Below are 23,336 nucleotides of genomic sequence, written 5' to 3' on the forward strand. Positions count from 1 at the left end.
GCACATTCAGGCAAATGCAGTAAGTATACAGACATTTGCATACTATATGTAAGTGTAGTATGATAGTATGCTATTCCGAACACAACTAAAGACTGAAGTGAAATGAACCCCTCTTCCTTGCTGTGAGCTCTTGCATGCCTCAGTTCCCACAGAGACGTCAACAGCATACGAGTAAGAGAGCGCAAGGTTCATTAGGGTACGAATAACAGTCTTGGTTTCTATTCTTGATGATCATAGCATTATGCTTTTATCAGTACAAAACTAAAATAATATCACAGGCACAGCTTTGTTGCCTTTTTTTTTTTTTTTTTTTTTTGTTAAAGGAGTCAATTTGGTATCGGAAAACAGCAAGAACTGGAGACCTGCAGTTCAACACACTATTGGCTCTGTCCCAAAACCTAGTGAAATGCCTACATAGGCAGCACTTTAAGGCATTGTAGGTGCTACACACACTTAAATCCTGTCCTAAATATAGGCTGCATGATTATGCCACCTTCTTAGATGCTTCCTTTTGGCTAATTTCTGTTCTTGTGTCCTTTGTGGAGAAGGCACACCCAAAAGGTGGAAACTATTACAAATACATTTTATTCAATACTGGAATTTACTACTAAGATTTACTGTTTAACCCAGTATTTTTGTGCTACTGTACATAGATTTTCCATTAAAAAGTTTGGAGTCAGTAAGATTTTTTGATGTTTTGAAAGACTAAAGCTGTATTTAACTGATCAAAAATGCATTAAAAAAGTCAATTCAGAATAACTGATTTCTATTGTAAAATATTTAAAAATGTAATTTATTTCATGCAAAAGTCTTCAGCGTCACATGATGCTTCAGAAATCATTCTAATATGCTGATGTGCTGCTCAAAAAGCATTATTATTATAAACGGTTGTGCTGCTTAATATTTTACTGGAAACCATGATACCTTTTTTAAGGTTTGATTAATAGAAAGTTTATATAATAAAAAGTAAATATTTGTTAACATTATAAATGTGCTTATAGTCACTTTTGTTCAATTTAATGCATCCTTTCTAAATAACGAGTAACAAATAATGAGTATCACTAAGATACTATTATTGTTTTTACAAATATTATATATATATATATATATATATATATATATATATATATATATATATATATATATATATATATTAGTTATTTATAATTTTTTAATATTAAATTTTATATGTTATTATAATTTTTAAAATTAAAAAGTTTTAATTTTTTTTTTAGATATTAGTTTAGTTTTGGTCAATTTGTTGGCTGGCAAAAAAAAAAAAAAATATATATATATATATATATATATATATATATATAGATATATATATATATATATATATATATATATATATATATACATATATTTGTTTCAGGTTTAGTTTCAGTTAACTATAATAACACGGTTTCTTTCAAAAACAATCTTACTGACCCCAAACTTTTCAGAAGTAGTATAACATTATCTTATTAGATTATTGTGCTGTTATCTTAGGAACAAACTAACACCAAACTGTATTGAAATCAATTGTAAAGTCTCCCATGTGCGACCTAAGAGTTGCTGCCAATGCATATTCTTTCAAATCTATCACTTTTAAGGATCTGTTTCACTTAATTTTCTTCCTTTACACAAACTTTACAATAGGTTTTGGAACAGAGTCTCTATTACCATAACCATAATTAATTCCATACAAATATTTGAAGAGTAAGCGCACAGTAAGCAACCATCGGTTTGCATACTTGGTGAGAACATTAGAGAGCGGCAGTGGTTTTTAGCGACTCGTCTTCAGGTAGGTGGGTGTTTTTCAGTAGCTTTATAGCCCACGCAGAACAGCTCAGTGTTTTGAAATGTTAGACAGGTGTAAGTACCTTCTGTAAGTGTTTATTTTATTATGCTGGGATCTTTTAGCTGCTCTATCTCCGTTTGAGTTTCATTAATAATGCAGATTTTCTTGACTAATATTCTGTAACCAATAGACTCCTAGGCTTTAGAGGTAGACGGGGGAAGTACTGGAAATGCTGGCATCAGCAAAAGGTACGTGATTCCATCTTGAAATTCATTACATATTTATGAAATGCAAAAATAGTGCAACGTTTAGCAGGAACTAACATCTTAGAGCCATTTCAACCAAGCTTTCAATCAAATTACTAATATTAGGACTTATGAAAATTAGCCTGTTCTACACAGTTATGTCACAGAGCTCTGAATGAAATATTTTGTGTTTTTTTAAAAGTACTTGGACGTGAATATCCTGGTTTTATCTTAAAATAGTGTCCGGACTAGTCTTCTGCCCTTGGCTTTGATTCTTGGAAAGGTTGCGCTGGTTTCGTTGCCAAGATTCGGAGACCCTGATGGTGTATTTCCTCCTCTTCTCCTTAACAGGAAGTCCACACTAGCTGAAGACATGGCGTAGAAGACGTTTCCTGTTGGAGGTATTATTAATTCTGCGGGGGGAGAAAAAAATGACAGAGAAATACTCAGAAAACTTTTAAAAAGTTGAGTAACTCAAAAAGTTGAGTTTTTTCTTAATCAGTTAAAATCTTTTTTTTTTTTTTATATATTTCTGTTAATAAAAATTTAAAATAAATAACTGAATTCCAATTAAATATATATATTTATATACTGTATATACAGTATATACACTACTGTTCAGAAGTTTGGGGTCTGTAAGATTTATTTGGGAAATCTCTAACACTCACAAGTCAAAAATATAAAAAAAAAAACCTAATATTATTACAATTTAAAACAACTGTTGTCTATTTTTATATATATTTAAAAATTTAATTTATTCCTGTGATGCAAAAATGAAATTTTAGCACCATTACTCCAGTCTTTAGTGGCACATTATCCTTCAGAAATTATTATAATATGCTGATTCGCTGCTCTAGAAAGATTTATCATTATTATCAATATCAAAACATGTTTTTGATGAACAAAAGAACAGCCTTTATTAAAATATCAATCTTTTGTAGCATTTTAAATATCTTTACTGTTATTTTTGATCAATTTAATGTGTCCTTGCGGAATAAAAATATTAATTTCTTTGAACAGTAGTGTAAATACACTACCAGTCAAAAGTTTTTGAACAGTAGGATTTTTAATATTTTTTTTAAAGAAGACTCTTCTGCTCACCAACCCTGCATTTTTTTTGATCCAAAGTACAACAAAAATGGTCAAATTTAGAAATGTTTTTTCTATTTAAAATAATTGTTTTCCGTTTGAATATATTGTAAAATGTCATTTATTTCTGTGATTTCAAAGCTGAATTTTTAGCATCATTACTAGTCACATGATCCTTCAGAAATCATTCTAATATTCTGATTTGCTACTCAAAAAAATTATTATTATTAAGAACAGCTGAGTAATTTTTTTCAGGTTTCTTTGACAAATAGAACATTCAGAAGAACAGCATTTATCTGAAATAAAAATCTTTTGTTACATTATAAATGTCTTTATCGTCACTTTTGATCAATTTAAAGCATCTTTGCTAAATAATAATCTTCTATAATTTCTTTCCCAAAGGAATATATTTCAGATAAATGCTGATCTTTGGATCTTTCTATTCATCAAAGAATCCAGAAAAAATATGCTCAACTGTTTTAAATTTTTATTAATAATAATAATAATAATAATAATAATAATAATAATAATAATAATAAATGTTTCTTGAACAGCAAATCAGCATATTAGAATGATTTGTGAAGGATCTTGTGACACTGAAGACACAGAAGATCACAGGAATAAATTACAATTTAAAATATATTCAAATAGGATGCAGTTATTTTAAATAGTAAAAAAAAATATTACTGCTTTTGCTGTATTTTTGATCAAATAAATTCAGGCTTGGAGAGCAGAAGAATATTCTTCTAAAAATCTTACTGTTCAAAAACTTTTGACTGGAAGTGTATTCATGTATATTTTATTCAGTTGTTATATTTCACTGACAGCTGCCTGTTTTTATATATCATACGTTTACAATGTCACAGTGTCCTGTCAGTATACCCAGAATAATGTTTTCTCATTTTATGATGTGTTTTCAAAAACTGTACAGCACCGTATGACATGAAAAATGTGGCATCACCTTTCCCCTCCGGCAGCAGTTGGATCAGCTCGTATTTAGAGGCTTCTTGAGCATTCTGGTTGTGCTTCTCTAATGCAGAACTGATTACAGTGGGTGTTTTATCATTACTGGTGACCTGAGGCAGCACAGAAAAGAAAGTATACATTAGAACAAAGAAGCGACTGCATTCATATTAAACAGGAGCTGACATGAAATGCCAAAGATTGTCTGATGTAACACTGGACTGGTGCTGTGAAATACAGCCACTTCAAAGCCCAAAATTCTAGCACATTGTTGGGTTTTTGACTTTCATTTGAAAATGTTAAGACATTTGTGTTTGCTAGACTACCAGTATGCTTCTGTATAAGTTGCCGTCGTGTAAATCCATCCGTATCCTGACGATTCTCATTTCGGGCCCCGCCTCTGGTTTGCTATTTGTGGGGTTATTGCCGCAGGAGACAGACCGCCGATGTGATTTGACAGCAGTAGTGGGTGTGGTCAGAACATTGGGCGTGGCATCATTGGATGGTGGTGACGAATCAACATCCAGACAGGAAACAGACGGCGATTTCACATGCTGAAATAGAGGTGATTATGACAACATTCTTAGGAATAGTTTAAGAAAAAATAACAATTATATCATCAATCTGTGGGTTATTTAAACTGTTTTGCTCTTAAATCTCATGTTTGCTTAAACAAATTTTTAAAGCTCAGATATCTTGCTAAATATGTGCTTTTATAATTCACAGAAGAAAGATCGCGGAGCAACATGAAGGTAAGCAAAAGATGACAGACTTTTTATTTTTAGGTGGACTATTTCTCATGTCAAAAACTAGAATATTGGTCATATAAAATGTGAATATAAAATAAGGGTCGACTGATGTGTTTTTCAGGGCCGGTGCCAATACTGATATTTGAACCGATATATATGTCCGGTGTAAAAATTAAAATTAATGTCAAAATTAAGAATAAGAATTTTTCAGGTATATATAAAAAAATCAAGCAATAAAACAAGCTATTTCTGAGTGAAAATTGTTTTTAAGGAAATCCTACACTAAAAATCTGTTGTAGAGACAATTTTCATTTAGAAATTGCTTTTGAACTTCCTAATAAATTACTGAGATACAGCAAATAACTAGCCTGGCTAACGCCAAACCACGTCATGACAACGTCATGATTCGTGGTCTGGGAACCACATGTTCATATTCTCATATTTTGAGGTGTGGTTTACGAATGCCCAGAGCCGTTTATTGGGCGATATGAATGTCTATCAAATGCGCCTGTGCGTAGCTCAGAGCCAATCGTTTCAATTATACCGGATGACGTATGTAGAGCGAACGCCAAAAGTTGTTCTTTTTCCAAAATAAACTTGCGTTCTAAACTACTTAGAACACTATCTAAGGCTGCATCGAAAGATAACTTTGCGTCTGCTGCCATGCTGGATCCATAGTTATAAACAAACTGCTTCGGTGAGTAGCATAGAAGGCGTCATTGTCTTGCTGCTCCCTCCCCGTTCTGTGATTGGTTCCCTATCTGAGATGAAAATTTGGTCCATGGTTTCCAGGCTGCCTAGCAGCGTGAATAAAATCGCGCTGCGCGCAAGGCAGCATGGGGAGACCCAGGCTAGCAAATAACATTTAAATAAATGTAAAATTGGAAGCAGAAATACGAAAATAGTATTTTTCTGTAAACATGCTCTAATAATCTGTTTTATTTACAACTTTGAAGAAAGTGTATACAGTCTTTATTAATACTGTCTGCATTTTAGAATTATCAAATCTATGAAATAACATTTTAGTATTTTAGCTCATCCTTTCAAAATAAAATTTTTCTAAATGCTTATATTTAAAAAACCATAAGCAGACAATTTATAATTAACCAATAAACCGATATACATGGTAAAAAAATTAAAGTTAATGTCAAAATGAAGAACAACAAAGGCTCTGACACATACCGATAACCGATATATATGTGTGTGTGTGTGTGTGTGTGTGTGTATATGTATATGTTTTTCATGGCCAATGTCAATAACGATTATTATAGATAAAGTAAACCGATAACCAATATTTCAAACTATATATATGTCTGGTATAAAAATGAAAATAATGTCAAAATTAAGAATAACAAGGGCTCTGATAAAAACTGTTTAAAATGCTTTTAAAATATTTTATGGGCAAATTGGTTTTGAAAATGACAGATGCATATAATCATAAAAATGCTTCATATCGGCACCGATAATTGGCCAGGCGATGATACAGTATTTTTTTTCAGGTATAAATAAAATAGTTCTGTTTACAAGAAAGTACTATTTCAGTCTTTCTACTTTAAAATTTCATGTATAATTTAATTCTAATTGCATATTCTTTATGAGTGAAGCTTGTTTTTGAGGAAATTGTGAATTTCCTAATAAATTACTAGGAAACAGCAAATGGCACTTAAAATTGGTGTAAAATTGGCTCTAATGATCAGTTTTATTTACAACTTTGAAGAATATTTAAAAAAACATAAGCAGACAGTATTTCATGAATTATATATATATATATATGTGTGTGTGTGTGTGTGTGTGCGTGTGTGTGTGTGTGTGTGTGTTTTTCAGGGCCAGTGTCAATAATTATGATTATTACAGTTTAGTAGACCGATAACTGATATTTGAACCAATATACAGTATGTCTGGTGTAAAAATGAAAATGAATTAAGAATAGCAAGGGCTCTAACAAAAACTTTCTTTAAATGCTTTTAAATTATTTTAACATCAAATCAGTTTTGAAAATGACCGATAACCATAAAAATGCTTAATATCGGTGACGATAATCAGTCAGGCCTGTTAAAAAGACAATTTTTCTTTTTAATTTAAAAAATCATAAGTAGACAATTTCAAGCATTTAAGGACAAGCCTTCAGATTAAAATGTTTTTGGATCATGAGACAGATCAATTTAGTCAAATGTGTTCAAACTTTTACGTGGTAGTGTGAATTTCCATGTGAAATGTGTCTTATAATAAAAGCGTGGCATGGTTCAATTCAAAAAAGCAACTTTAAAATGCTATAAAAATCTTCAGTGAGCTCTCAAATAATAAATCTCTCAGAGTTGCTGATAACAGCCAGGCTTTTAAAGACCCATTACTGCAATGTAATCAAAATAAAGCTCTTTATTCGCCCCTACCTTGTAAAGCTTGGAGAGCAGGTGATTGACAGGAGACGGGAAGTCAAATATCCCATCAGCATCCATTGTCGTATTTGCCACAGCTGAGAGAGCACTGTAACGGGAGAACAGAGCGATCTTGTCACAAACTGGAGGCTCTTTGCCATTTGCTGCTTATCACATTGATTTTTTTTTTCTGAATAGACTGTAACCTAGAGTATAAATACAAAACTCTAAACCAGCAGCAGCAGTAGCTTTGAAGTCACACGCTAACTACAGACGAAAGGAATGTCTTTGTCCTGCTTTAAAACTTCATTTCATTCAGCTCAAGCAGCATTACTGTGCTTAAGAACTCATGAAAGAAACATCTGTGTTTGTATGTCAAGGACTGAGGCTGATCCTCAGCATAGCCGACAGGAAGATTGTCATTTGAATCGTTGAAAATTTGAGCCTGGGATTTGCAAAATAAGAGCAATGTGTATCATACTATATAGCAGTGTTTTTCACCCGGTGGGTCATGACCCAAAAATGTGTTGCAAATCTGTTCAGCAGAGAAAAAACAATGCTGAAAACAAATAATAATGACATGATCATGTATACAACACTAATTCATCCCAATTCTTTGGCAATGCATGTGATATCCCGTCAAATGCTACTGTATTTGGTGAAAAGTCATCTGTCACTTGTTAAAAGCTAGACATATTACACAGACACTAACACGGACACGTCCCCATAGGAAATAAATGGGTTACTATGGTAACCAGGATTAATTTTTCCTAATGCTAAATCACAGCATCTGTATATGACGTGTTGTCAATTATAAAGTACTTTAAAAGACAAAAACAACTTCATTTGCATTTTTAGATGAGTTAATATACACACATATTACTTAAATAAAACTGGTCTCAGGACAATTAATGTAATATTTATAAACTGTAAAGAGAGAAATTATAAATATTAAATTAATTGACCTGCGACCAGTGTTATTTTAGTATTATTTATAATTAATACTACTATGTTGTTTTATTAAAATTGTAAAATAGCTTTTAGTTTTATACTTTCAGTTTTTTAATTTATTATTTTTTTTATCCGTTTGTTTCAATTATTCTTTTAGTTTTTATTTATATAATTTCAGGTGAGCAATTTTAGTGCTTAAACTAAATTAGAAAATTAAAATTAATGTCTAATGTTTATATTTTATTTCATTTCAGTCAACAAAAATGTTTAAAGAGTTTAAGTTTTATTTAACAAAAATAAACCTGCCTGGGACAGAATAAAGTTTCATGGCAGGTAATAAATATTTTTGTCTAGTAAATTTTTACTTGATGTGCAAAATGAAAAGCATTAGATTTAAAAACGGATGCATCTGTGGTTTATTTATTTAAAAATATATATTTTTGCATGCCATTTTCTCTTTTTTACTGTAAAAAATGCTGCAGCATTAAAAAAATAATAAATAAAATTTGTTGAAATCATGTAAATATCCAACCTAAGTAAACTAAAGTTAACTGAACTTATCATTTTAAGTCAAGAACAAACACTTTATAAGAGTAGTTCACCTCCAGAATGAAAATTGACAGATAATGTACTCCCCCCCCCCTTGTCATTCAAGATGTTAATTTCTTTCTTTCTTCAGCCGTAAAGAAATCATATTTTTTGAGGAAAACGATTTAGGAATTATCTCCATATAGTGGACTTCTATGGTGCTCGCAAATTTTAACTTCCAAAATGCTGTTTCAAAAGAGCTCTAGCAACGTATCTAACGTATCTAGCAAAACGAGAATTATATAAAATTATATAGTTTTTAACCTCAAATGCTCGTCTTGTCTAGCTCTGCATGCGCTGTGTATTCGGGTTCAGTACAGATAGAGTATGTTGAAAAACTCCCATCTCATTTTCTTCTCCAACTTCAAAAACATCCTACATCACTGCAGAAGTACCCAGTGTTTACAAAGTAAATGTGCAAAGAAGGTCAAACACCCTTTACAAAAAAAGGCAAAACAGCAATGTAGGATGATTTTGAAGTTGGTGGAGAAAATGAGATGGGAGTTTTTAGACTTAGCCTAACTGTCTTGAACGGGACTGCACAGAGTGTGCATGGCAGAGTTAGACAAGATGAGCATTTGAGGTTTAAAAGTATATAAATTTGTATTTTTTTTTTTTTTTTTAGAAAATGACATAATTTGGCTAGATAAGACCCTTCTTCCTTGGCTGGGATCATTTAGAGCCTTTTAAAGCTGCATTTTGGAAGTTCAAACTCAGGGGCACCATAGAAGTCCACTATATGGAGATAATTCCTGAATTGTTTTCCTCAAAAAACATAATTTCTTTACGACTGAAGAAAGAAAGACGTACACATCTTGGATGACAAAGGGTCAAATACATTAACTCTTATCTGTATATTTTTGCTCTGGAAGTAAACTACTCCTTTTAAGCTGAAGCAATATATTAGTTATTCTAAAGTACAATTTTCAGTTGTGATAACTAATCACAGCAATCATTCTACAGTGTTGCAGCTGTACAGCACTACATTTTAATCGGTGTTGATTTGCAGTCTAATTTTGGACACTACGGTCAGAAATGCTGTGTGACGTAGTTGTTGTTAAAGGGGTCATCGGATGCAAAACTCCCTTTTACATGTTGTTTGAACATTAATGTGCGTTGGCAGTTTGTGTACACAACCACCCCACAATGACAAAAATCCACCCAGTGGTATTTTTTTAATCTTTAAAAGTAATATCCCCTTTTTAAAATCAGGTCATTCTCAGCTTCCTGTCGGTGTGATGACACACCAACAGAGGCCACTCCCAGGATAGTAGATTGACATGAGCGCCTTACCCTAGACCCGCCCTCACAGAGCTGAAACAGTCTGACTCCGATCGAGAAGGAGTAGACAAGAATGTCTCTGATTGAGCGATTGAAGTGTTCTGTTGTTGGATGTAGTAATGAACTTAGCAGTCCTCATTTACTCCCGACATCTGAGCCGCTGAAGATGCACCTGATTAACGGTACTTTCATATGCATATATGGGTCTATGCTCATGCGAATCATTCATGATGCAGCTTCACCCACAGCAGAAGTGAGTATAAGGGTTTTTTTATGCATCTTTGCAAATGGCCTTTCTTAATAATGTGCTAGTTAGCAAGTTTCACAGCTAAACGCGGCTAAAGTAAACATTACGGCTCATCATCCCACAGCAGAGAGGGGCGGGGTGAGCAGAGCTCATTAGCATTAAAATAACATGCAACAATAGCTCGCTTTGAAAAGGGCTGATTTCGACAAGGTAAAAAGAGTGTTTTTTATATACCATTGAGAAATTTTAACCAAAGTATGTAGACTTCTCATTAAAACCCTAAAGAATCATATCAACTTGTGGAAAATGAGCATCCGATGACTCCTTTAATGTAGGGCAGTGATGTTCTTACTCTGGACACTGTGTGATGATCACTGTAGGGTTCAGACCACGACCAGGACTCGGCTCTCCCGGTGCTTCAATCTGATTGGACAGCTTATAGCTATTAAAAAACACATAGACATCTTATCATATAGCCAATTAGTGTGTATCTGAGATGTTTAGAATAGAGTCACAAAAATGTCACTGACCTTTCCTCTTCACGCAAAGTAGGTACGCTGTGATACCACTGAACGAACGTCTCATCCGTTCTGAAGATGCTGTTTTTACAGGAGGACTGAAGGAGGCGAATTTGAGCGATGACTTCAAACTCCTGAAATTAAATATATTTTTTAAACAACTAAAAAGAACAACATTCAAGTATTTATGCCTAATCACCATAAACTCACCCGTCGCCTTTTATCGAAGTTGATGAAGCCATTCTGTAAGAGACGGTATATTTGGTTTCACATTACAATGCAACACTGACTTTTAGTTTTGTTCTGACACGTTTCGATTCTGTCAGATAAGCTTTAACAAACATTGTGAAACCACTGCTATTTTTATACTTCACAGTTGGATGTGCCGAAACTGTCTGTTTTGTCTCTCTCTCTTTTTTTTTTTTTTTTTTTAGTTCTGTTTGATGGCTGTGAAGTGTACATCACCTCTAATCTGTCTTTGACTGCAGTGTCCAGCATAGTGAGATCTCTGAGGAAGATGCCCAGGTATGGCACAGTGCCCTGAGCACACGACTACAAAAAGAAATACAGCATTCAGATACATCACTGATCACACTGTCATAAATATATGCATAGTGCATGTGTATATACAGTATATGTATATTATATGTTAAATTAAATAATATATTACATTTAAAAGGTTTTGGATCAGTAAGATTTTTAGTTTTTTAAATTTTTTAAATTCTCTTAATGCTCATCAAAGCTGTATTTATTTGATCAAAAATACACTATAATGTGAGATGTTTTTCCAATTTCTAATATTGGTTTCCTATTTTAATGTTTTAAAATTTTATTTACACTTTAGAAATCATTATATGCTGATTTATTAGCAATGTTTGAAACAGTTGTGCTGCTCAATGTTTTTTTGGAACCTGTGATACTTTTTTCAGGATTCTTTGATGAATAAAAAGTTAAAAAGAACAGCATTTAATTAAAATAGATATCTAACAATATAATCCTTTACTATCACTTTGTATCAATTTAACACATCCTTGCTGAATAAAAGTATATTCAGCAAGTAATATATATATATAAACAATATATTATATATAATATATTGTGTATATATATATTATATTAATATAATATATAATATATATATATATCAACCTTTTCAGCACCTCCACCATGGACAGCACCTGCTAAGGTCGCACTTAAGAAGGTTTACCTTAAGCAAAATCCTAAGGTTTAGTTCAGAGAACACACGTAGGAAAGGTATACCTGTAGTTAAGGTGTACCTTTTGAGTCTTCGTAGCGTGCTAAGAGACAACGTTATCAGAGAACGCAGCCCTGGTTATTTCAGGAGCCTTGTCACAAGTCCATTGTTTTTGAATGTCAGTGCTACTTCTGCTATATTTTCACACTTAAAACAATAATTTGGTATTCCTCTTGTACCACTGTCCTCTTTTCTGCTAAGAAATAAGTCACCTGGCAGTCCTCTCCCAAGTGGTTTCATTGTTGACAGCATTAAGTCTGTGTATGATTCAGTAGGCTATAAAACGCCTTTAACTGTCAGGAAATTACTTGTCTTTAAAAGTTTTGGTTCAGTATACTTACCGGTTGATCAAAAATAGCTTTAAACCTACACTTTTTTCTTTTTTTAGTTTTATTTAGTAACTTTCAAGAGGGTGTACTCATTTTTGCAACACAACATAAGAAAATCTTAATTTGCTAAATAATTTTGACATTCTTCTTTGGTAATTGATCAAGCAGGCCTGTTGGAACATTATATCTCCAAAGAATCCTAATATGTCTTTCAAGTGAAGAGTAATTGCCCAATTTGTTAAGTTTTAGAGGGGGTGTACTCATTTATGCTGTGCACTGTACACACACACACACACACACACACACACACACACACACACACACACACACACACACACACACACACATTTTTTATAATAATATTGATATTTCTCTATTAACATAGAATAAATATATTATAAAATAGAATATATTTTATAATGTATGTCATATATATTTATTTAAGGACTCTTACCCCTGTAAATCTCCTGTTGTTGATTTTAGTGTCATGGTTTGAAAATTTTGAAGTCCCCTCCTGTAAAATTAAAAAAGTGCTTTTATTACAGGAAGCTTAATGCAGTTGAAACTCACGGTTAACTCACAGTTTCTATAATGTCTTTGTATGAGGCATTAAATTTTCCATGTTGTGGCCATTTTTTTAAATCTGTGATTTCAGAGGTTTAGTGAAGAGGAAGACTACTTTTTGTCATGATTTCATTGTTTTATTATTTTGTCCTTTTTCAAACTTGGATAAAGCTTAATAACAGAAAAGGATAACAGCATAGTGACAACAGAATGAGTAAATAATGACAGATTTCTTTTTTTATTGGAGCTATTCCTTTAAGAACAGCAATATATAATGAATTACACAAGAAGTTTACAGTGTAAGGCTGTGTTTTTGCATGACTGCATCTGGTATTACTCATTCTGTTCATGTCATTAGTTCCTCCCTTCAGGCCATGCTGAATTGATGCAGAGCTCTACAGTGATGAAGCACATCCAATGAGAATTTTACACTGAGAGCCAGAGAACATCGATTGGCCTGATATTTTCCCATCAATGCATCGCCATGCTTTCTAATAACATTAGTGTGAATTGGCTGCTTTGTGTTGTAGTGTGACTGACCTCTTTGAGGAGCTCACGGCTCTGCGAGTAGTTGTCTTTCTCTGAGAAGATGTCAGAAAGCTCCTCGTATCTCCTCACAGCTTCTCTGTCGGGGTAGAGAAAAGGACTTTAGGTGATATTGCACTTCTAGTGATAAAAATTACATTACATTTTGCATGTCAATGCAAATTGGAAATGTATTAAGAATATTTCAAATATAATACAACTCAAAATATTATCATAGAAATTATATGTAAAAACAAGCAATAAATAAAAAATAAATAAATAAGTTGATAAGATTGTAAAGGTATTGTGAAAAATATTTATTTCAAATATACATATAGTCACACTGAAAATTGTTTAAATCTTCAAATGCTAAGATAGAATGTATTTTATTTCTGTAAAAAATTTCTAAAAAAAATTCTTATTTATTTAAGTTCTTTTTATTATTATTTAAAAGACAAATTTTGTCTTGTATTAATATTATATAAAATGTTTATTTTAAAATATATTTCAAATCTGTATCTTTGTAATAATATACTAATATTTTAATATTTTCAATATAACATTATATATTTTTAACCAATTTTTGTATTTTTAATCAGTTAATCAATCAATTAATAAAAAACTTAATAACATTGTAAAAGCACTGTGATTCTTTTAGTCTTATAAAGAAAAAAACAATTCTGACCAAATTATATTTCGAATGTACATATATTTAAAATTATATTGTATTAATATTATATTACTCTTATATTATATTTTAAATATATTTCAAATTTATATCTGTATCTTTATGATTAATATACTATTTAAAAAATAATATTAATTAAATAAACATGTATATTTACCATTATGTATATTTTATATTAATATATTAATTTTCAAATCAGTTCAATCAATAAAAAAGTTAATATGATTGTGAAAAAAAATTCTGACCAAATTATATTTCAAATATACATTTACATCAAAAATAAAATAAAATATTATAATTTAAAATATTATTTAAAAAGACAAATTTTGTATATTAATATTATATTAGTCTTAACTAATAAACTGTGATACTTTTACAATCTTTTACAGACAAAAATAATTCTGACAAAATTAAATTACAAATCTACATGTATTTAAACTATTATATTTTAAAATGTATTTCAAATGTATATCTGAATATATCTGCATCTTTACGATCAATATACTAATACTTTTAAAATATTTAAATATAGATGCATATTTATCATTATATATATTTAGCATTAATATATTACATTAAATATACATTTGCAATATTTTAAACCAATTTTTGTATTTTTACTCAGTTAATCAAATAATCAATAATAAAGTTAATAAGATTGTAAAAGGCACTGTGATACTTTTACAGTCTCATACAAAAAAAAATATTCTGACCAAATTATTTTTCAAATATACATGTATTCAAATTGAAAATTATAATAAAATATTTAAAAAGACCATTTTTGTTGTATATTAATGTTTTATTATATTTTTAAAATTATTTAAAAGGCATATCAATCTGAGTAAATCTGTATCTATGATTAATACACTAATTTTTAAATATAAGAAAAAATATAAATGAAAACATTTAAATAAATATCTGTATTTATCATTAATACAATTACATTAAGTATATATTAGCAATATTTTAAAAACATTTTTGTATTTTTAATTAATCAAACAATAAAAAAGTTACATTTTTGCATTTTTAAATTATATTTAAAAAGAAATATAAAACATTGAAGGAAAATCTACAAGGCAAGTTGTTGCCATATAACAAGTAAATATTGACTTAAATGATATTCCTGTAACGCTTCGCTGAGTTTACTAAGTAAATCCAGACCTGTCTGTCTCCTGCCAGGTCTTTCTCAGTCTGTGGATGGGGTTACTCTGCAGCGCTGACAGAATGGCATACAGCGAGGAGAAGTTTTTCCTGCTTCTGCAGGCCTGTTTGGAAAACAAACCACAAGCTCACGTGAGTCTTTTATCCTGATGAATGACATAATTCATAGTGAATCTGCTCTGACCTCTGCGACGCTGATCCATTTCTCCAGCAGTCTCGCTCTCTGTTGGCTCTTCAGACCTGTGTTCCACAAGCACGAGGCGGTGACGGCATTTGCTAACCGATTGAACTGCTTGATAGTAGCTCTGACGGACCAGCACGCTCCTTCCTTGCCCTTCTTATCTCTCTGAGACCACAGAGACCCCAGACAGTGATAGGGCACCAGCTTCAGAAACAGATCCTTGAGGCAAAACAAAAGCATTTCATTTAATGACATCTGAGATGTTCACAGAGTGAGGTAAACTGTGACTCATTTTACTTTGCTAGTTTCAAACTAATCGCTGTTTTTTTCACACAAATGTAAAGACAGCATTTTGGAGAAGTATGATCAAACTCACTGTCTCGATTCTGGTTAGCTGTTCTGCGATTACACTGGATGGAAATCCCAAGATGCTGGTGGCATCAAAGTCCGAGGGATCAGAAGGAGATGTCAAGCCTTTTGTAGGATCTGTAGGAGATCAATACATCAATATGTAGAAATGGCCAAAGTACATGCTATGTCTAAGTGGGAACCAGAGTTTAAAATTATTGTTTATTTAGCGGGAAATGTGTTTTTCAATAGGATTTTTTCTGATAAGAAATTGCGATAAATTGATTGAAAGTCACAGTAAAAAATGTGTATATTGTTACAAATGATTTGTTTATTAAAAAAAAAAATGTATGAAAGAATCTGAAAAAAGGTATCATGGTTTCCATAGAACCAACACAAGTGTTTTCAAAATTAATAATAATAAGAAATGTTTGCGTAAATCAGCATATTAGAATGATTTCTGAATAGAAAATTTATTTTAAATTGTAACATTTGGCAGTATTACAATTTTTACTGTTTTTTACTAAATAAATGCAACCTTGCTGAGCATAAAAGTATGGAGGTCCGTGTCCGCCACTGAATAAAAAATAAAAAGAGGCTGAGGATTGCAACTTTTTATTTCACAATTCTAACTTTTTTTCTTGTAATTACTACTTTACATTCGCAATTCAGACTTTTTCTCAGAATTACGTGATATAAATTGCAGTTCTGACTTTTTCTTAGATATAAACTCAAATTTGCATGTTATAAAATCAGAATTGCGTGATATAAACTCAAAATTGCAAAAAAGCCGCAATTCTGATAAAAAAAATTCAATACTTTTTTGAGATTACTTTTTCTAAGAATTGAGTTAAGTCAGAATTCTGAGATAGAAAGTCCCAATTCTGAGAACATATCAGTCTTTTTTATGCTCAAAACTGGACTTTATAAGTAACAATTGTGAGTTTATATCTCAGTTCTGAGAAAAAAGTCAGAATTTCCAGATATAAACTCGCAATTGCAAGAAAAAAGTCATAATTGCGAGATACAAATTTGTGTCTGCAAGACAAAAAATGTCAGAACTGCGAGTTTGTATCTCTTAATTCTGACTTTTTATCTTGTTATTCTGACTTTATGACTTAAAATTAAGTTTTTATCTTGCAATTCTAACTTTATAACTCGCAATTGCAGGTTTATATCTCACAATTTTGAGAAAAAAAATCTGAATTGCGAGATATAAACCTGCAATTGCATGAAAAATGGCAGAATTGCGAGATACAAATTTGTGTTTGCTAGAAAAAAGTCAGAATTGCAAGTTTGTATCTCGTTATTCTGATTTTTTTAACTCAACAATTGTGTGTTTATATCTCGTAATTCTAAGAAAAAAGATATAAACTCGCAATTACAAGAAAAAAGGTCAAAATTGTGAGTTTATATCTGACAATCATGCCTTTTGTTCAAGTCAGAATTGTGAGATAAAATGTCTCAATTCTGGGAACATATAAGTCTTTTTTTACGCTCAGAACTAGACTTTATATTCACAATTGTGAGTTTATATCTTAATTCTGAGAAAGAAAAATGTTAGAATTTCCACATTTAAACTCGCAATTGCAAGAAAAAAGTCAGAATTGCGAGACAAAAGTCAGAATTGCAAGTTTCTATCTCTCAATTCTGACTTTATTTCTCCCAATTGCAAGTTTGTACTGGCAGTTCTGACCTTATATCTCGTTATTCTGATTTTATAACTCACAATTCTGCCCTCCAAAGGCAAAGGGCAGTAACTACGCCAACACCGAAACTGAGAAAAATGCCTTTAAAGTTTTTGCACCAGCTAGTCAAACATGTTGACACTCTCATTTCTCTGAAATGGGACAAAATTAAACCAGGAGGCTTTGCCACAAGACAAAACAGTTGTCACAAAGTACATTTTAAGCCTTAACTCAATTTTGACCAAATGTGTAGTTACTGTGCTTTCCCTTTGAAGGGCAGAATTGTGGGTTTATATCTCACAATTCTAAGAAAAAAGATATAAACTCGCAATTACAAGAAAAAAGGTCAGAATTGTGAGATAAAAAGTCACTATTTCCTTTTTTTTTATTCAGTGGCGGAAATGTGCTTCCATATTAAAGACTTAAATCAAAAATATTACAAATCTTTTATGGCAAGTGTTTTATGAGCTTGCAACAAAATGTAAAATCCCAGTGTACAGACCAATGATTTTCCATGCACTTACCTGTCCTTCATGATTAAGGGATCAAGCTTTTAAAAATCGTTTTATAGAGCAATTTCCCTGACTTTCCTGAAGATTATACTAATTTCCTTTACTTTTCAATAGCAATTTCAAAACGCCATGATTTCCAGGTGACCCTCAATGATAAGGAGAAGCTCAGAGACAATTGTTGTCATTGGCTAGCAACTTTTACTTCAGTGTAATTTTTTTTTCATTTTTTTCTCTGTTTAAGAACTCCAGAACTTCATGTAGTGATATTCCTACCACCAAAATTAAATAATGAGGTGCAAAATCCTTCTTGTGACAGGCAGGACAGTTGGTTGCACAGAGAGACTGATAGAATACCCTGCACTGTTCATCACAAACGTACAAAAGACTCTGAAATGTTGCCTTTGTCAAAGGGACAACTATCCTGACCTGAGAGCGATCCAGACAGCAGGGTTTTCTCACTCAGCTCCTCTGAGATCCTCAGCAGTCGGCCTTTGATTTCTGCACCCGAGGTGTCTGTGGGAAGGAGGGGGGCCAAGCGCAGCAGGCAGGAGGGATCGTTTAGAGAGCGGAAATCCTCGGGATAGTCGCTCAGCCATGTGGTGAACACCGTACACACCGCCCTGACACAAAACAAATGTGAATAAACATTTCACAATGCTGTTTAGAAGACACAACGGGCTATTAATAACTTCTGTTTATAGCTAGATGTGTATCTATAGTAGTAAATACTTGTTGAACATCTGACGCGTGTTACTTTTGCTCTCCCCAGGAGGATTTTCCAACCTAGAAAATAATTCATAAGGAAATTAGGAGTCAATATAGACTCATTACATGCTTTAATTTTATGTTTACAACAAAATCATTGCAAATGTGAATTAATCTACAGGTGCTTTACCTGTCAATCAGGATGTCCAGCACTCTCTGGGTGGAGGTGAAGGAGCGATAGGTGGAGAGGAAGATGGAGATAAAGGAGGAGTCACCCATGGAGAAGGAATGAAGGAGATGGAGGACCAGCTTTTCTTCTGTTCCTGCTTTGACGTGCTGAGAACGGGCTGCTGTGGACTGGGAGGAGACGGGAGATGGGTGAAGGCGTCAGGACAGAACTGCTGTACGCACAGCATTGAACATTATTTGGAAAGACAGGGCTCACCTGTGGGACGGCGGGAGAACCCTGCCTTTGTTTCACCACCACAGTGTAGATGATACCGTCTTCCTCCATTTCGGACACAGTGGACTGAACCAGCGAGAGATTGGAGTAAGCAATCAGTCATTGTGTGGATATATTTTTCCAAAGTGCCTCCTAGTATACCTATTACATGCTCTTGAGCTCTTTTTATTTTATTTTTATTCTATGTCAGAATGCCAGCTTCACACGTATGCATCGAACACGTGTTGAAGACTGACACGGAAGGGAAGAAATTGTTGAGTAAAGTCGCTATTTTCGTTGTCTTTGCGCACAACAAGTATTTTCGTAGCTTCATTAAATAACAGTTGAACCACTGATGTCACATGGACTATTTTAACGATGTTCTTACTACCTTTCTGCTTCTTGAATGTGGTAGTTGTGTTGCTGTCTAAGCAGGGTCTGAAAGATACTGGATTTCATCAAAAAGGTCTTGAGGGTTTGGAACGACGTGAGGGTGAGTAATTAATGACAGAATTTTCATTTTTGGTGAACTAATCCTATAGTATCATAAAGTGTGCTTCAGTCTATATTTGCCAAGACCTGTCCACTTCATTAACGCGGAATCTGACCAATAACAGTGTTAGTTTTGAATTGCCATCTTGTATTTATTTTATATAAATGCACAGCGCTGTCAGTTCACAATCTATTGTGCAGAAATCAAACATAATTAGTAGAAATGTGTGTTGACTTTGGTTTTTTCTGTTAATTTGAAAGAAGAATCATTATTGCACAGACATGCACTACCAGTAAGATTTTTAATGTTTTTTTTTTTTTTTAAGTCTCTTCTGCTCACCAAGCCTGCATTTATTTGATCCAAAGTACAGCAATTTTTTTTTTTTTTTTTTTTTTTTTTTTTTACTATTTAAAATAACTTTTTCTATTTAAATATATATTTTTAAATGTAACTTATTCCTGTGATTTCAAAGCAAAATTTTTAGGATCATTATTCCAGTCACATGACCCTTCAGAAATCATACAAATATTCTGATTTGCTGCTCAAAAAACAATCATTATTATTATTAAGGTGAAAACAGCTGAGTAGAATTTTTTCAGGTTTCTTTGATGAATATAAAGTTCAGAAGAACAGCATTTATCTAAAATAGAAATCTTTAGTTACATTATAAATGTCTTTTTAATCACTTTTGATCAATTTAAAGCATCCTTGCTAAATAAAAGTATTAATTTCTATCATTTCTTTCCCCCAAAAAAATTTGTACTGACTCCAAGCTTTTGAATGGTATAGTGTATAATGTTACAAAAGCTTTTTATTTCAGATAAATGCTGATCATTTGATCTTTGATATTCATCAATAAATCCTAAAAACAAAAATACTCAACTGTAATATTAAATGTTACTTGAAAAGCAAATCAGCATATTAGAATGATTTCTGAAGGATCATGTGACACTGAAGACTGGAGTAATGATGGTGAAAATGTAAATTTGATCACAGGAATAAATTACATTTTAAAATATATTCAAATAGAAAGCAGTTATTATAAATAGTACACAGTATTACAGCCTTTGCTGTATTTGTAAATGCTCACTTGTTGAGCAGAAGAGAATTCTTTTATAAACAAAAAAAAATGTTTAGGTCTTATATGGTCTCCAAGGCTGCATTTATTTAATTAACATACAGTAAAACATTAATATTGTGTAACATTATTACAATTTAAAAAGCTTTCTGTTTTGTAATTTTATTATTTAAAATGTAATATTCCTGTGATGCAAAGCTGAATTTTCAGCATCACTGCTCCAGTCTTCAGTGTCACATGATCCTTTAGAAATCATTCTAATATGCTGATTTGCTGTTCAAGAAACATTTCCTATTCTCAATGTTTAAAACAAATGTGCCGCTTAATATTTTTGTGGAAAATCAAGATACATTTTTAAGATATTCTGATTAATAGAAAGTTCAAAAGAACAGCATTTATTTAAAATCATTATTTAAAAAGTTTTTACTGTCACTTTTAGTTAAATGCATCCTTGCTGAAAAAAAGTATTCATTTATTTTAACAAAAATATTACTGACCCCCAAATTTTTGATGAAATTTTTCTCAAAGGTAACCTGGCAAACTTTCAAATCAAATTTTATCAGATTAGCAACCTAAATAAACATAATTTTGTTTCCAGTAGGACTGCATCTCGGCTGCTGGAAATTACACAGATGCCGGCCAATCAGATTGGAACAGCTATTTTTCAGATTTTGTGTGCAATATGCATCAGAAGGTATCCTTCGGCATGTTTTCAGAGACTGAGACTATACCATAATTGGATTTTCATCTTTCAACTACTACACCACATAGTGCATTAAGAAAATCACTTTATGATGCAGCTGACACAGAGCATTTCTGTTGGCAGAAAAGAGATTTAGTCTTACCAGGTTCAGCGGACAGTACCATGTGGTCTTCATCGGGGACGGCTCCCCCTAAAACAACACAGAAAAAATGTAAGTGCATCATATATTTTGATGCAACCAGTCATACGTTACGTTACACAGGTATATTTGTAGCAATAGCCAAAAATACATTATTGATTTGTCTTTTATTAAGACATTAGGATATTTTCTACTGTAAATATATAAAAGCTTAATTTTTAATTAGTAATATGCATTGCCAAGAACTTCATTTGGACAATTTTAAAGGCGATTTTCTCAATATTTAATATATAGTCCTATCTTAACAAACCATACGTCAATGGAAAGCTTATTTAAAATTGACCCATATGGTTTTGTGGTCCAGGGTCACATATGCAAAGACTAATAATTGAGATTAAACAACTTCATTAATTACAAATGTGAAAACTGACTGTTTTCCAACAGGTCTCCTGAACGCTCCCCACATTTCCATTGGTTGGACAAACAGATAGTCCTGCCCCCACACTCATGCTATTGGTTGAGCTGGTCAGGATGTACTTTGATTGGTAACCCTAACCTTGACCCTTATCTCAAAATGACTAAATATCAGCTCAACTAAATAAACTTTGCTATAAAGCTCCACTTTCTATCCTAACAATGGCTGCATTTAAAGCAAAGCGAGGTAAGATTGCACAATGGCAGTTGTGTCGGGTTTGACACCCTAAACTCTCTGATAAGGCATCGCATTTACATTTTATCTCCAGCAAAAACTTAACATATGGGTGAAATCACTTCATGCAACTTCTGCTTCAATGTCCAGCTTTTAAAGTGACGTATGTCTTGGAATGCTTTTGATTTACTTAACACATTTGACAGAGATTTTCCGACATTAAAAATGCAATAGACAACAGGCCAAAAACAAACCCAGTGACACAGTTATGAGTAACTGTCTGAAACGTCTACATGCTTTTCAGCAGACTGATAAACATTGATCACCTACTCAGATCAATGCTCAAATATGAACACAAATTAGAAGTCTTTACTCAAAAAGCTCCTTTTTTGCCTGAACCTGAAATGCTTTTTTTTTTCAAAGCACACAAGATACATTATAATACAAGCCTTGAGAAAAGCCCCAACCCTAAGCAAGCCAAAACATTACCACAGCTTCAGTTCATTTGCTTAAAATCATTCATTGTTGTGTGTGCCGCAAATTGAAAAACAACTCAAGGAAAAACACTACCTTCAACTCAGCGAGTCCAGACAGGCAGAAATCTGCCAACTTCCTGGAAATCCTTATAGTTTGCTGGAGAACTCCATCTCCTTCAGGCCTTTTCATCTGTTCGATTTAATCTATTTTTCTTGCTGCTCCTTTCAGAAGGGTGTTGATTTCATTCAGCAAGATTCTTAGTCTATCTGTCTTCCCCGCTCAAATCTCACTCTCTCTGTTATGGAGCCGTGTAAACACACCTGAGCTTGTCGCTAGGCCAACCCCCTCCACACTCACACACACTCATGCACACGTCACAAGGGTGCTCCTGTTACAGACTCGCACACAATCTCTCTCTTCCTCCTTCCTTAATTTATGGGTGAATCTCACAAAACCTCCAGCTCATATTTCACCCCAAAATCAAAAAATATATTTTTTTTCTTTAACCTTTTTTCTTTAAGTCTATTTTAGGACCATTATGATATTTTGCTTCTTTTTTAGATTTTGGAGGAAAATATGATATCAATTTAAATGTAATATATAATATCTT

The 23,336-nt window shown here is 32.4% G+C and overlaps 1 protein-coding gene across 3 annotated transcripts in view; it reads right to left on the minus strand.

Moving 5' to 3' along the window:
* Positions 1 to 1,387: 1,387 nt before the first annotated feature.
* rgl2 (ral guanine nucleotide dissociation stimulator-like 2) overlaps positions 1,388 to 23,336 on the minus strand; it is a 37,195-nt gene continuing 15,246 nt past the window's right edge. For 2 of the 3 annotated variants that reach the window (XM_073847426.1, XM_073847425.1), the window contains exons 3-20: positions 21,604 to 21,651; positions 19,191 to 19,274; positions 18,936 to 19,102; positions 18,770 to 18,823; positions 18,467 to 18,660; positions 15,869 to 15,978; positions 15,496 to 15,711; positions 15,312 to 15,415; positions 13,478 to 13,562; positions 12,828 to 12,887; positions 11,255 to 11,341; positions 11,000 to 11,032; positions 10,802 to 10,923; positions 10,624 to 10,713; positions 7,220 to 7,313; positions 4,407 to 4,634; positions 4,079 to 4,193; positions 1,388 to 2,441 (exon numbers count right to left, since the gene is read on the minus strand). In XM_073847426.1, the coding sequence (XP_073703527.1) occupies positions 2,260 to 2,441; positions 4,079 to 4,193; positions 4,407 to 4,634; positions 7,220 to 7,313; positions 10,624 to 10,713; positions 10,802 to 10,923; positions 11,000 to 11,032; positions 11,255 to 11,341; positions 12,828 to 12,887; positions 13,478 to 13,562; positions 15,312 to 15,415; positions 15,496 to 15,711; positions 15,869 to 15,978; positions 18,467 to 18,660; positions 18,770 to 18,823; positions 18,936 to 19,102; positions 19,191 to 19,274; positions 21,604 to 21,651 (2,073 nt within the window). In that variant the 3' untranslated portion in view covers positions 1,388 to 2,259. Of the gene's footprint in view, positions 2,442 to 4,078; positions 4,194 to 4,406; positions 4,635 to 7,219; positions 7,314 to 10,623; positions 10,714 to 10,801; positions 10,924 to 10,999; positions 11,033 to 11,254; positions 11,342 to 12,827; positions 12,888 to 13,477; positions 13,563 to 15,311; positions 15,416 to 15,495; positions 15,712 to 15,868; positions 15,979 to 18,466; positions 18,661 to 18,769; positions 18,824 to 18,935; positions 19,103 to 19,190; positions 19,275 to 21,603; positions 21,652 to 22,819; positions 22,997 to 23,336 lie in introns of those variants that run through there. The other variant, XM_073847427.1, reaches the window with a different exon arrangement.

This window comes from Garra rufa, chromosome 9 (genome assembly GCF_049309525.1).
Source record: "Garra rufa chromosome 9, GarRuf1.0, whole genome shotgun sequence".
Classification (NCBI taxonomy): domain Eukaryota; kingdom Metazoa; phylum Chordata; class Actinopteri; order Cypriniformes; family Cyprinidae; genus Garra; species Garra rufa.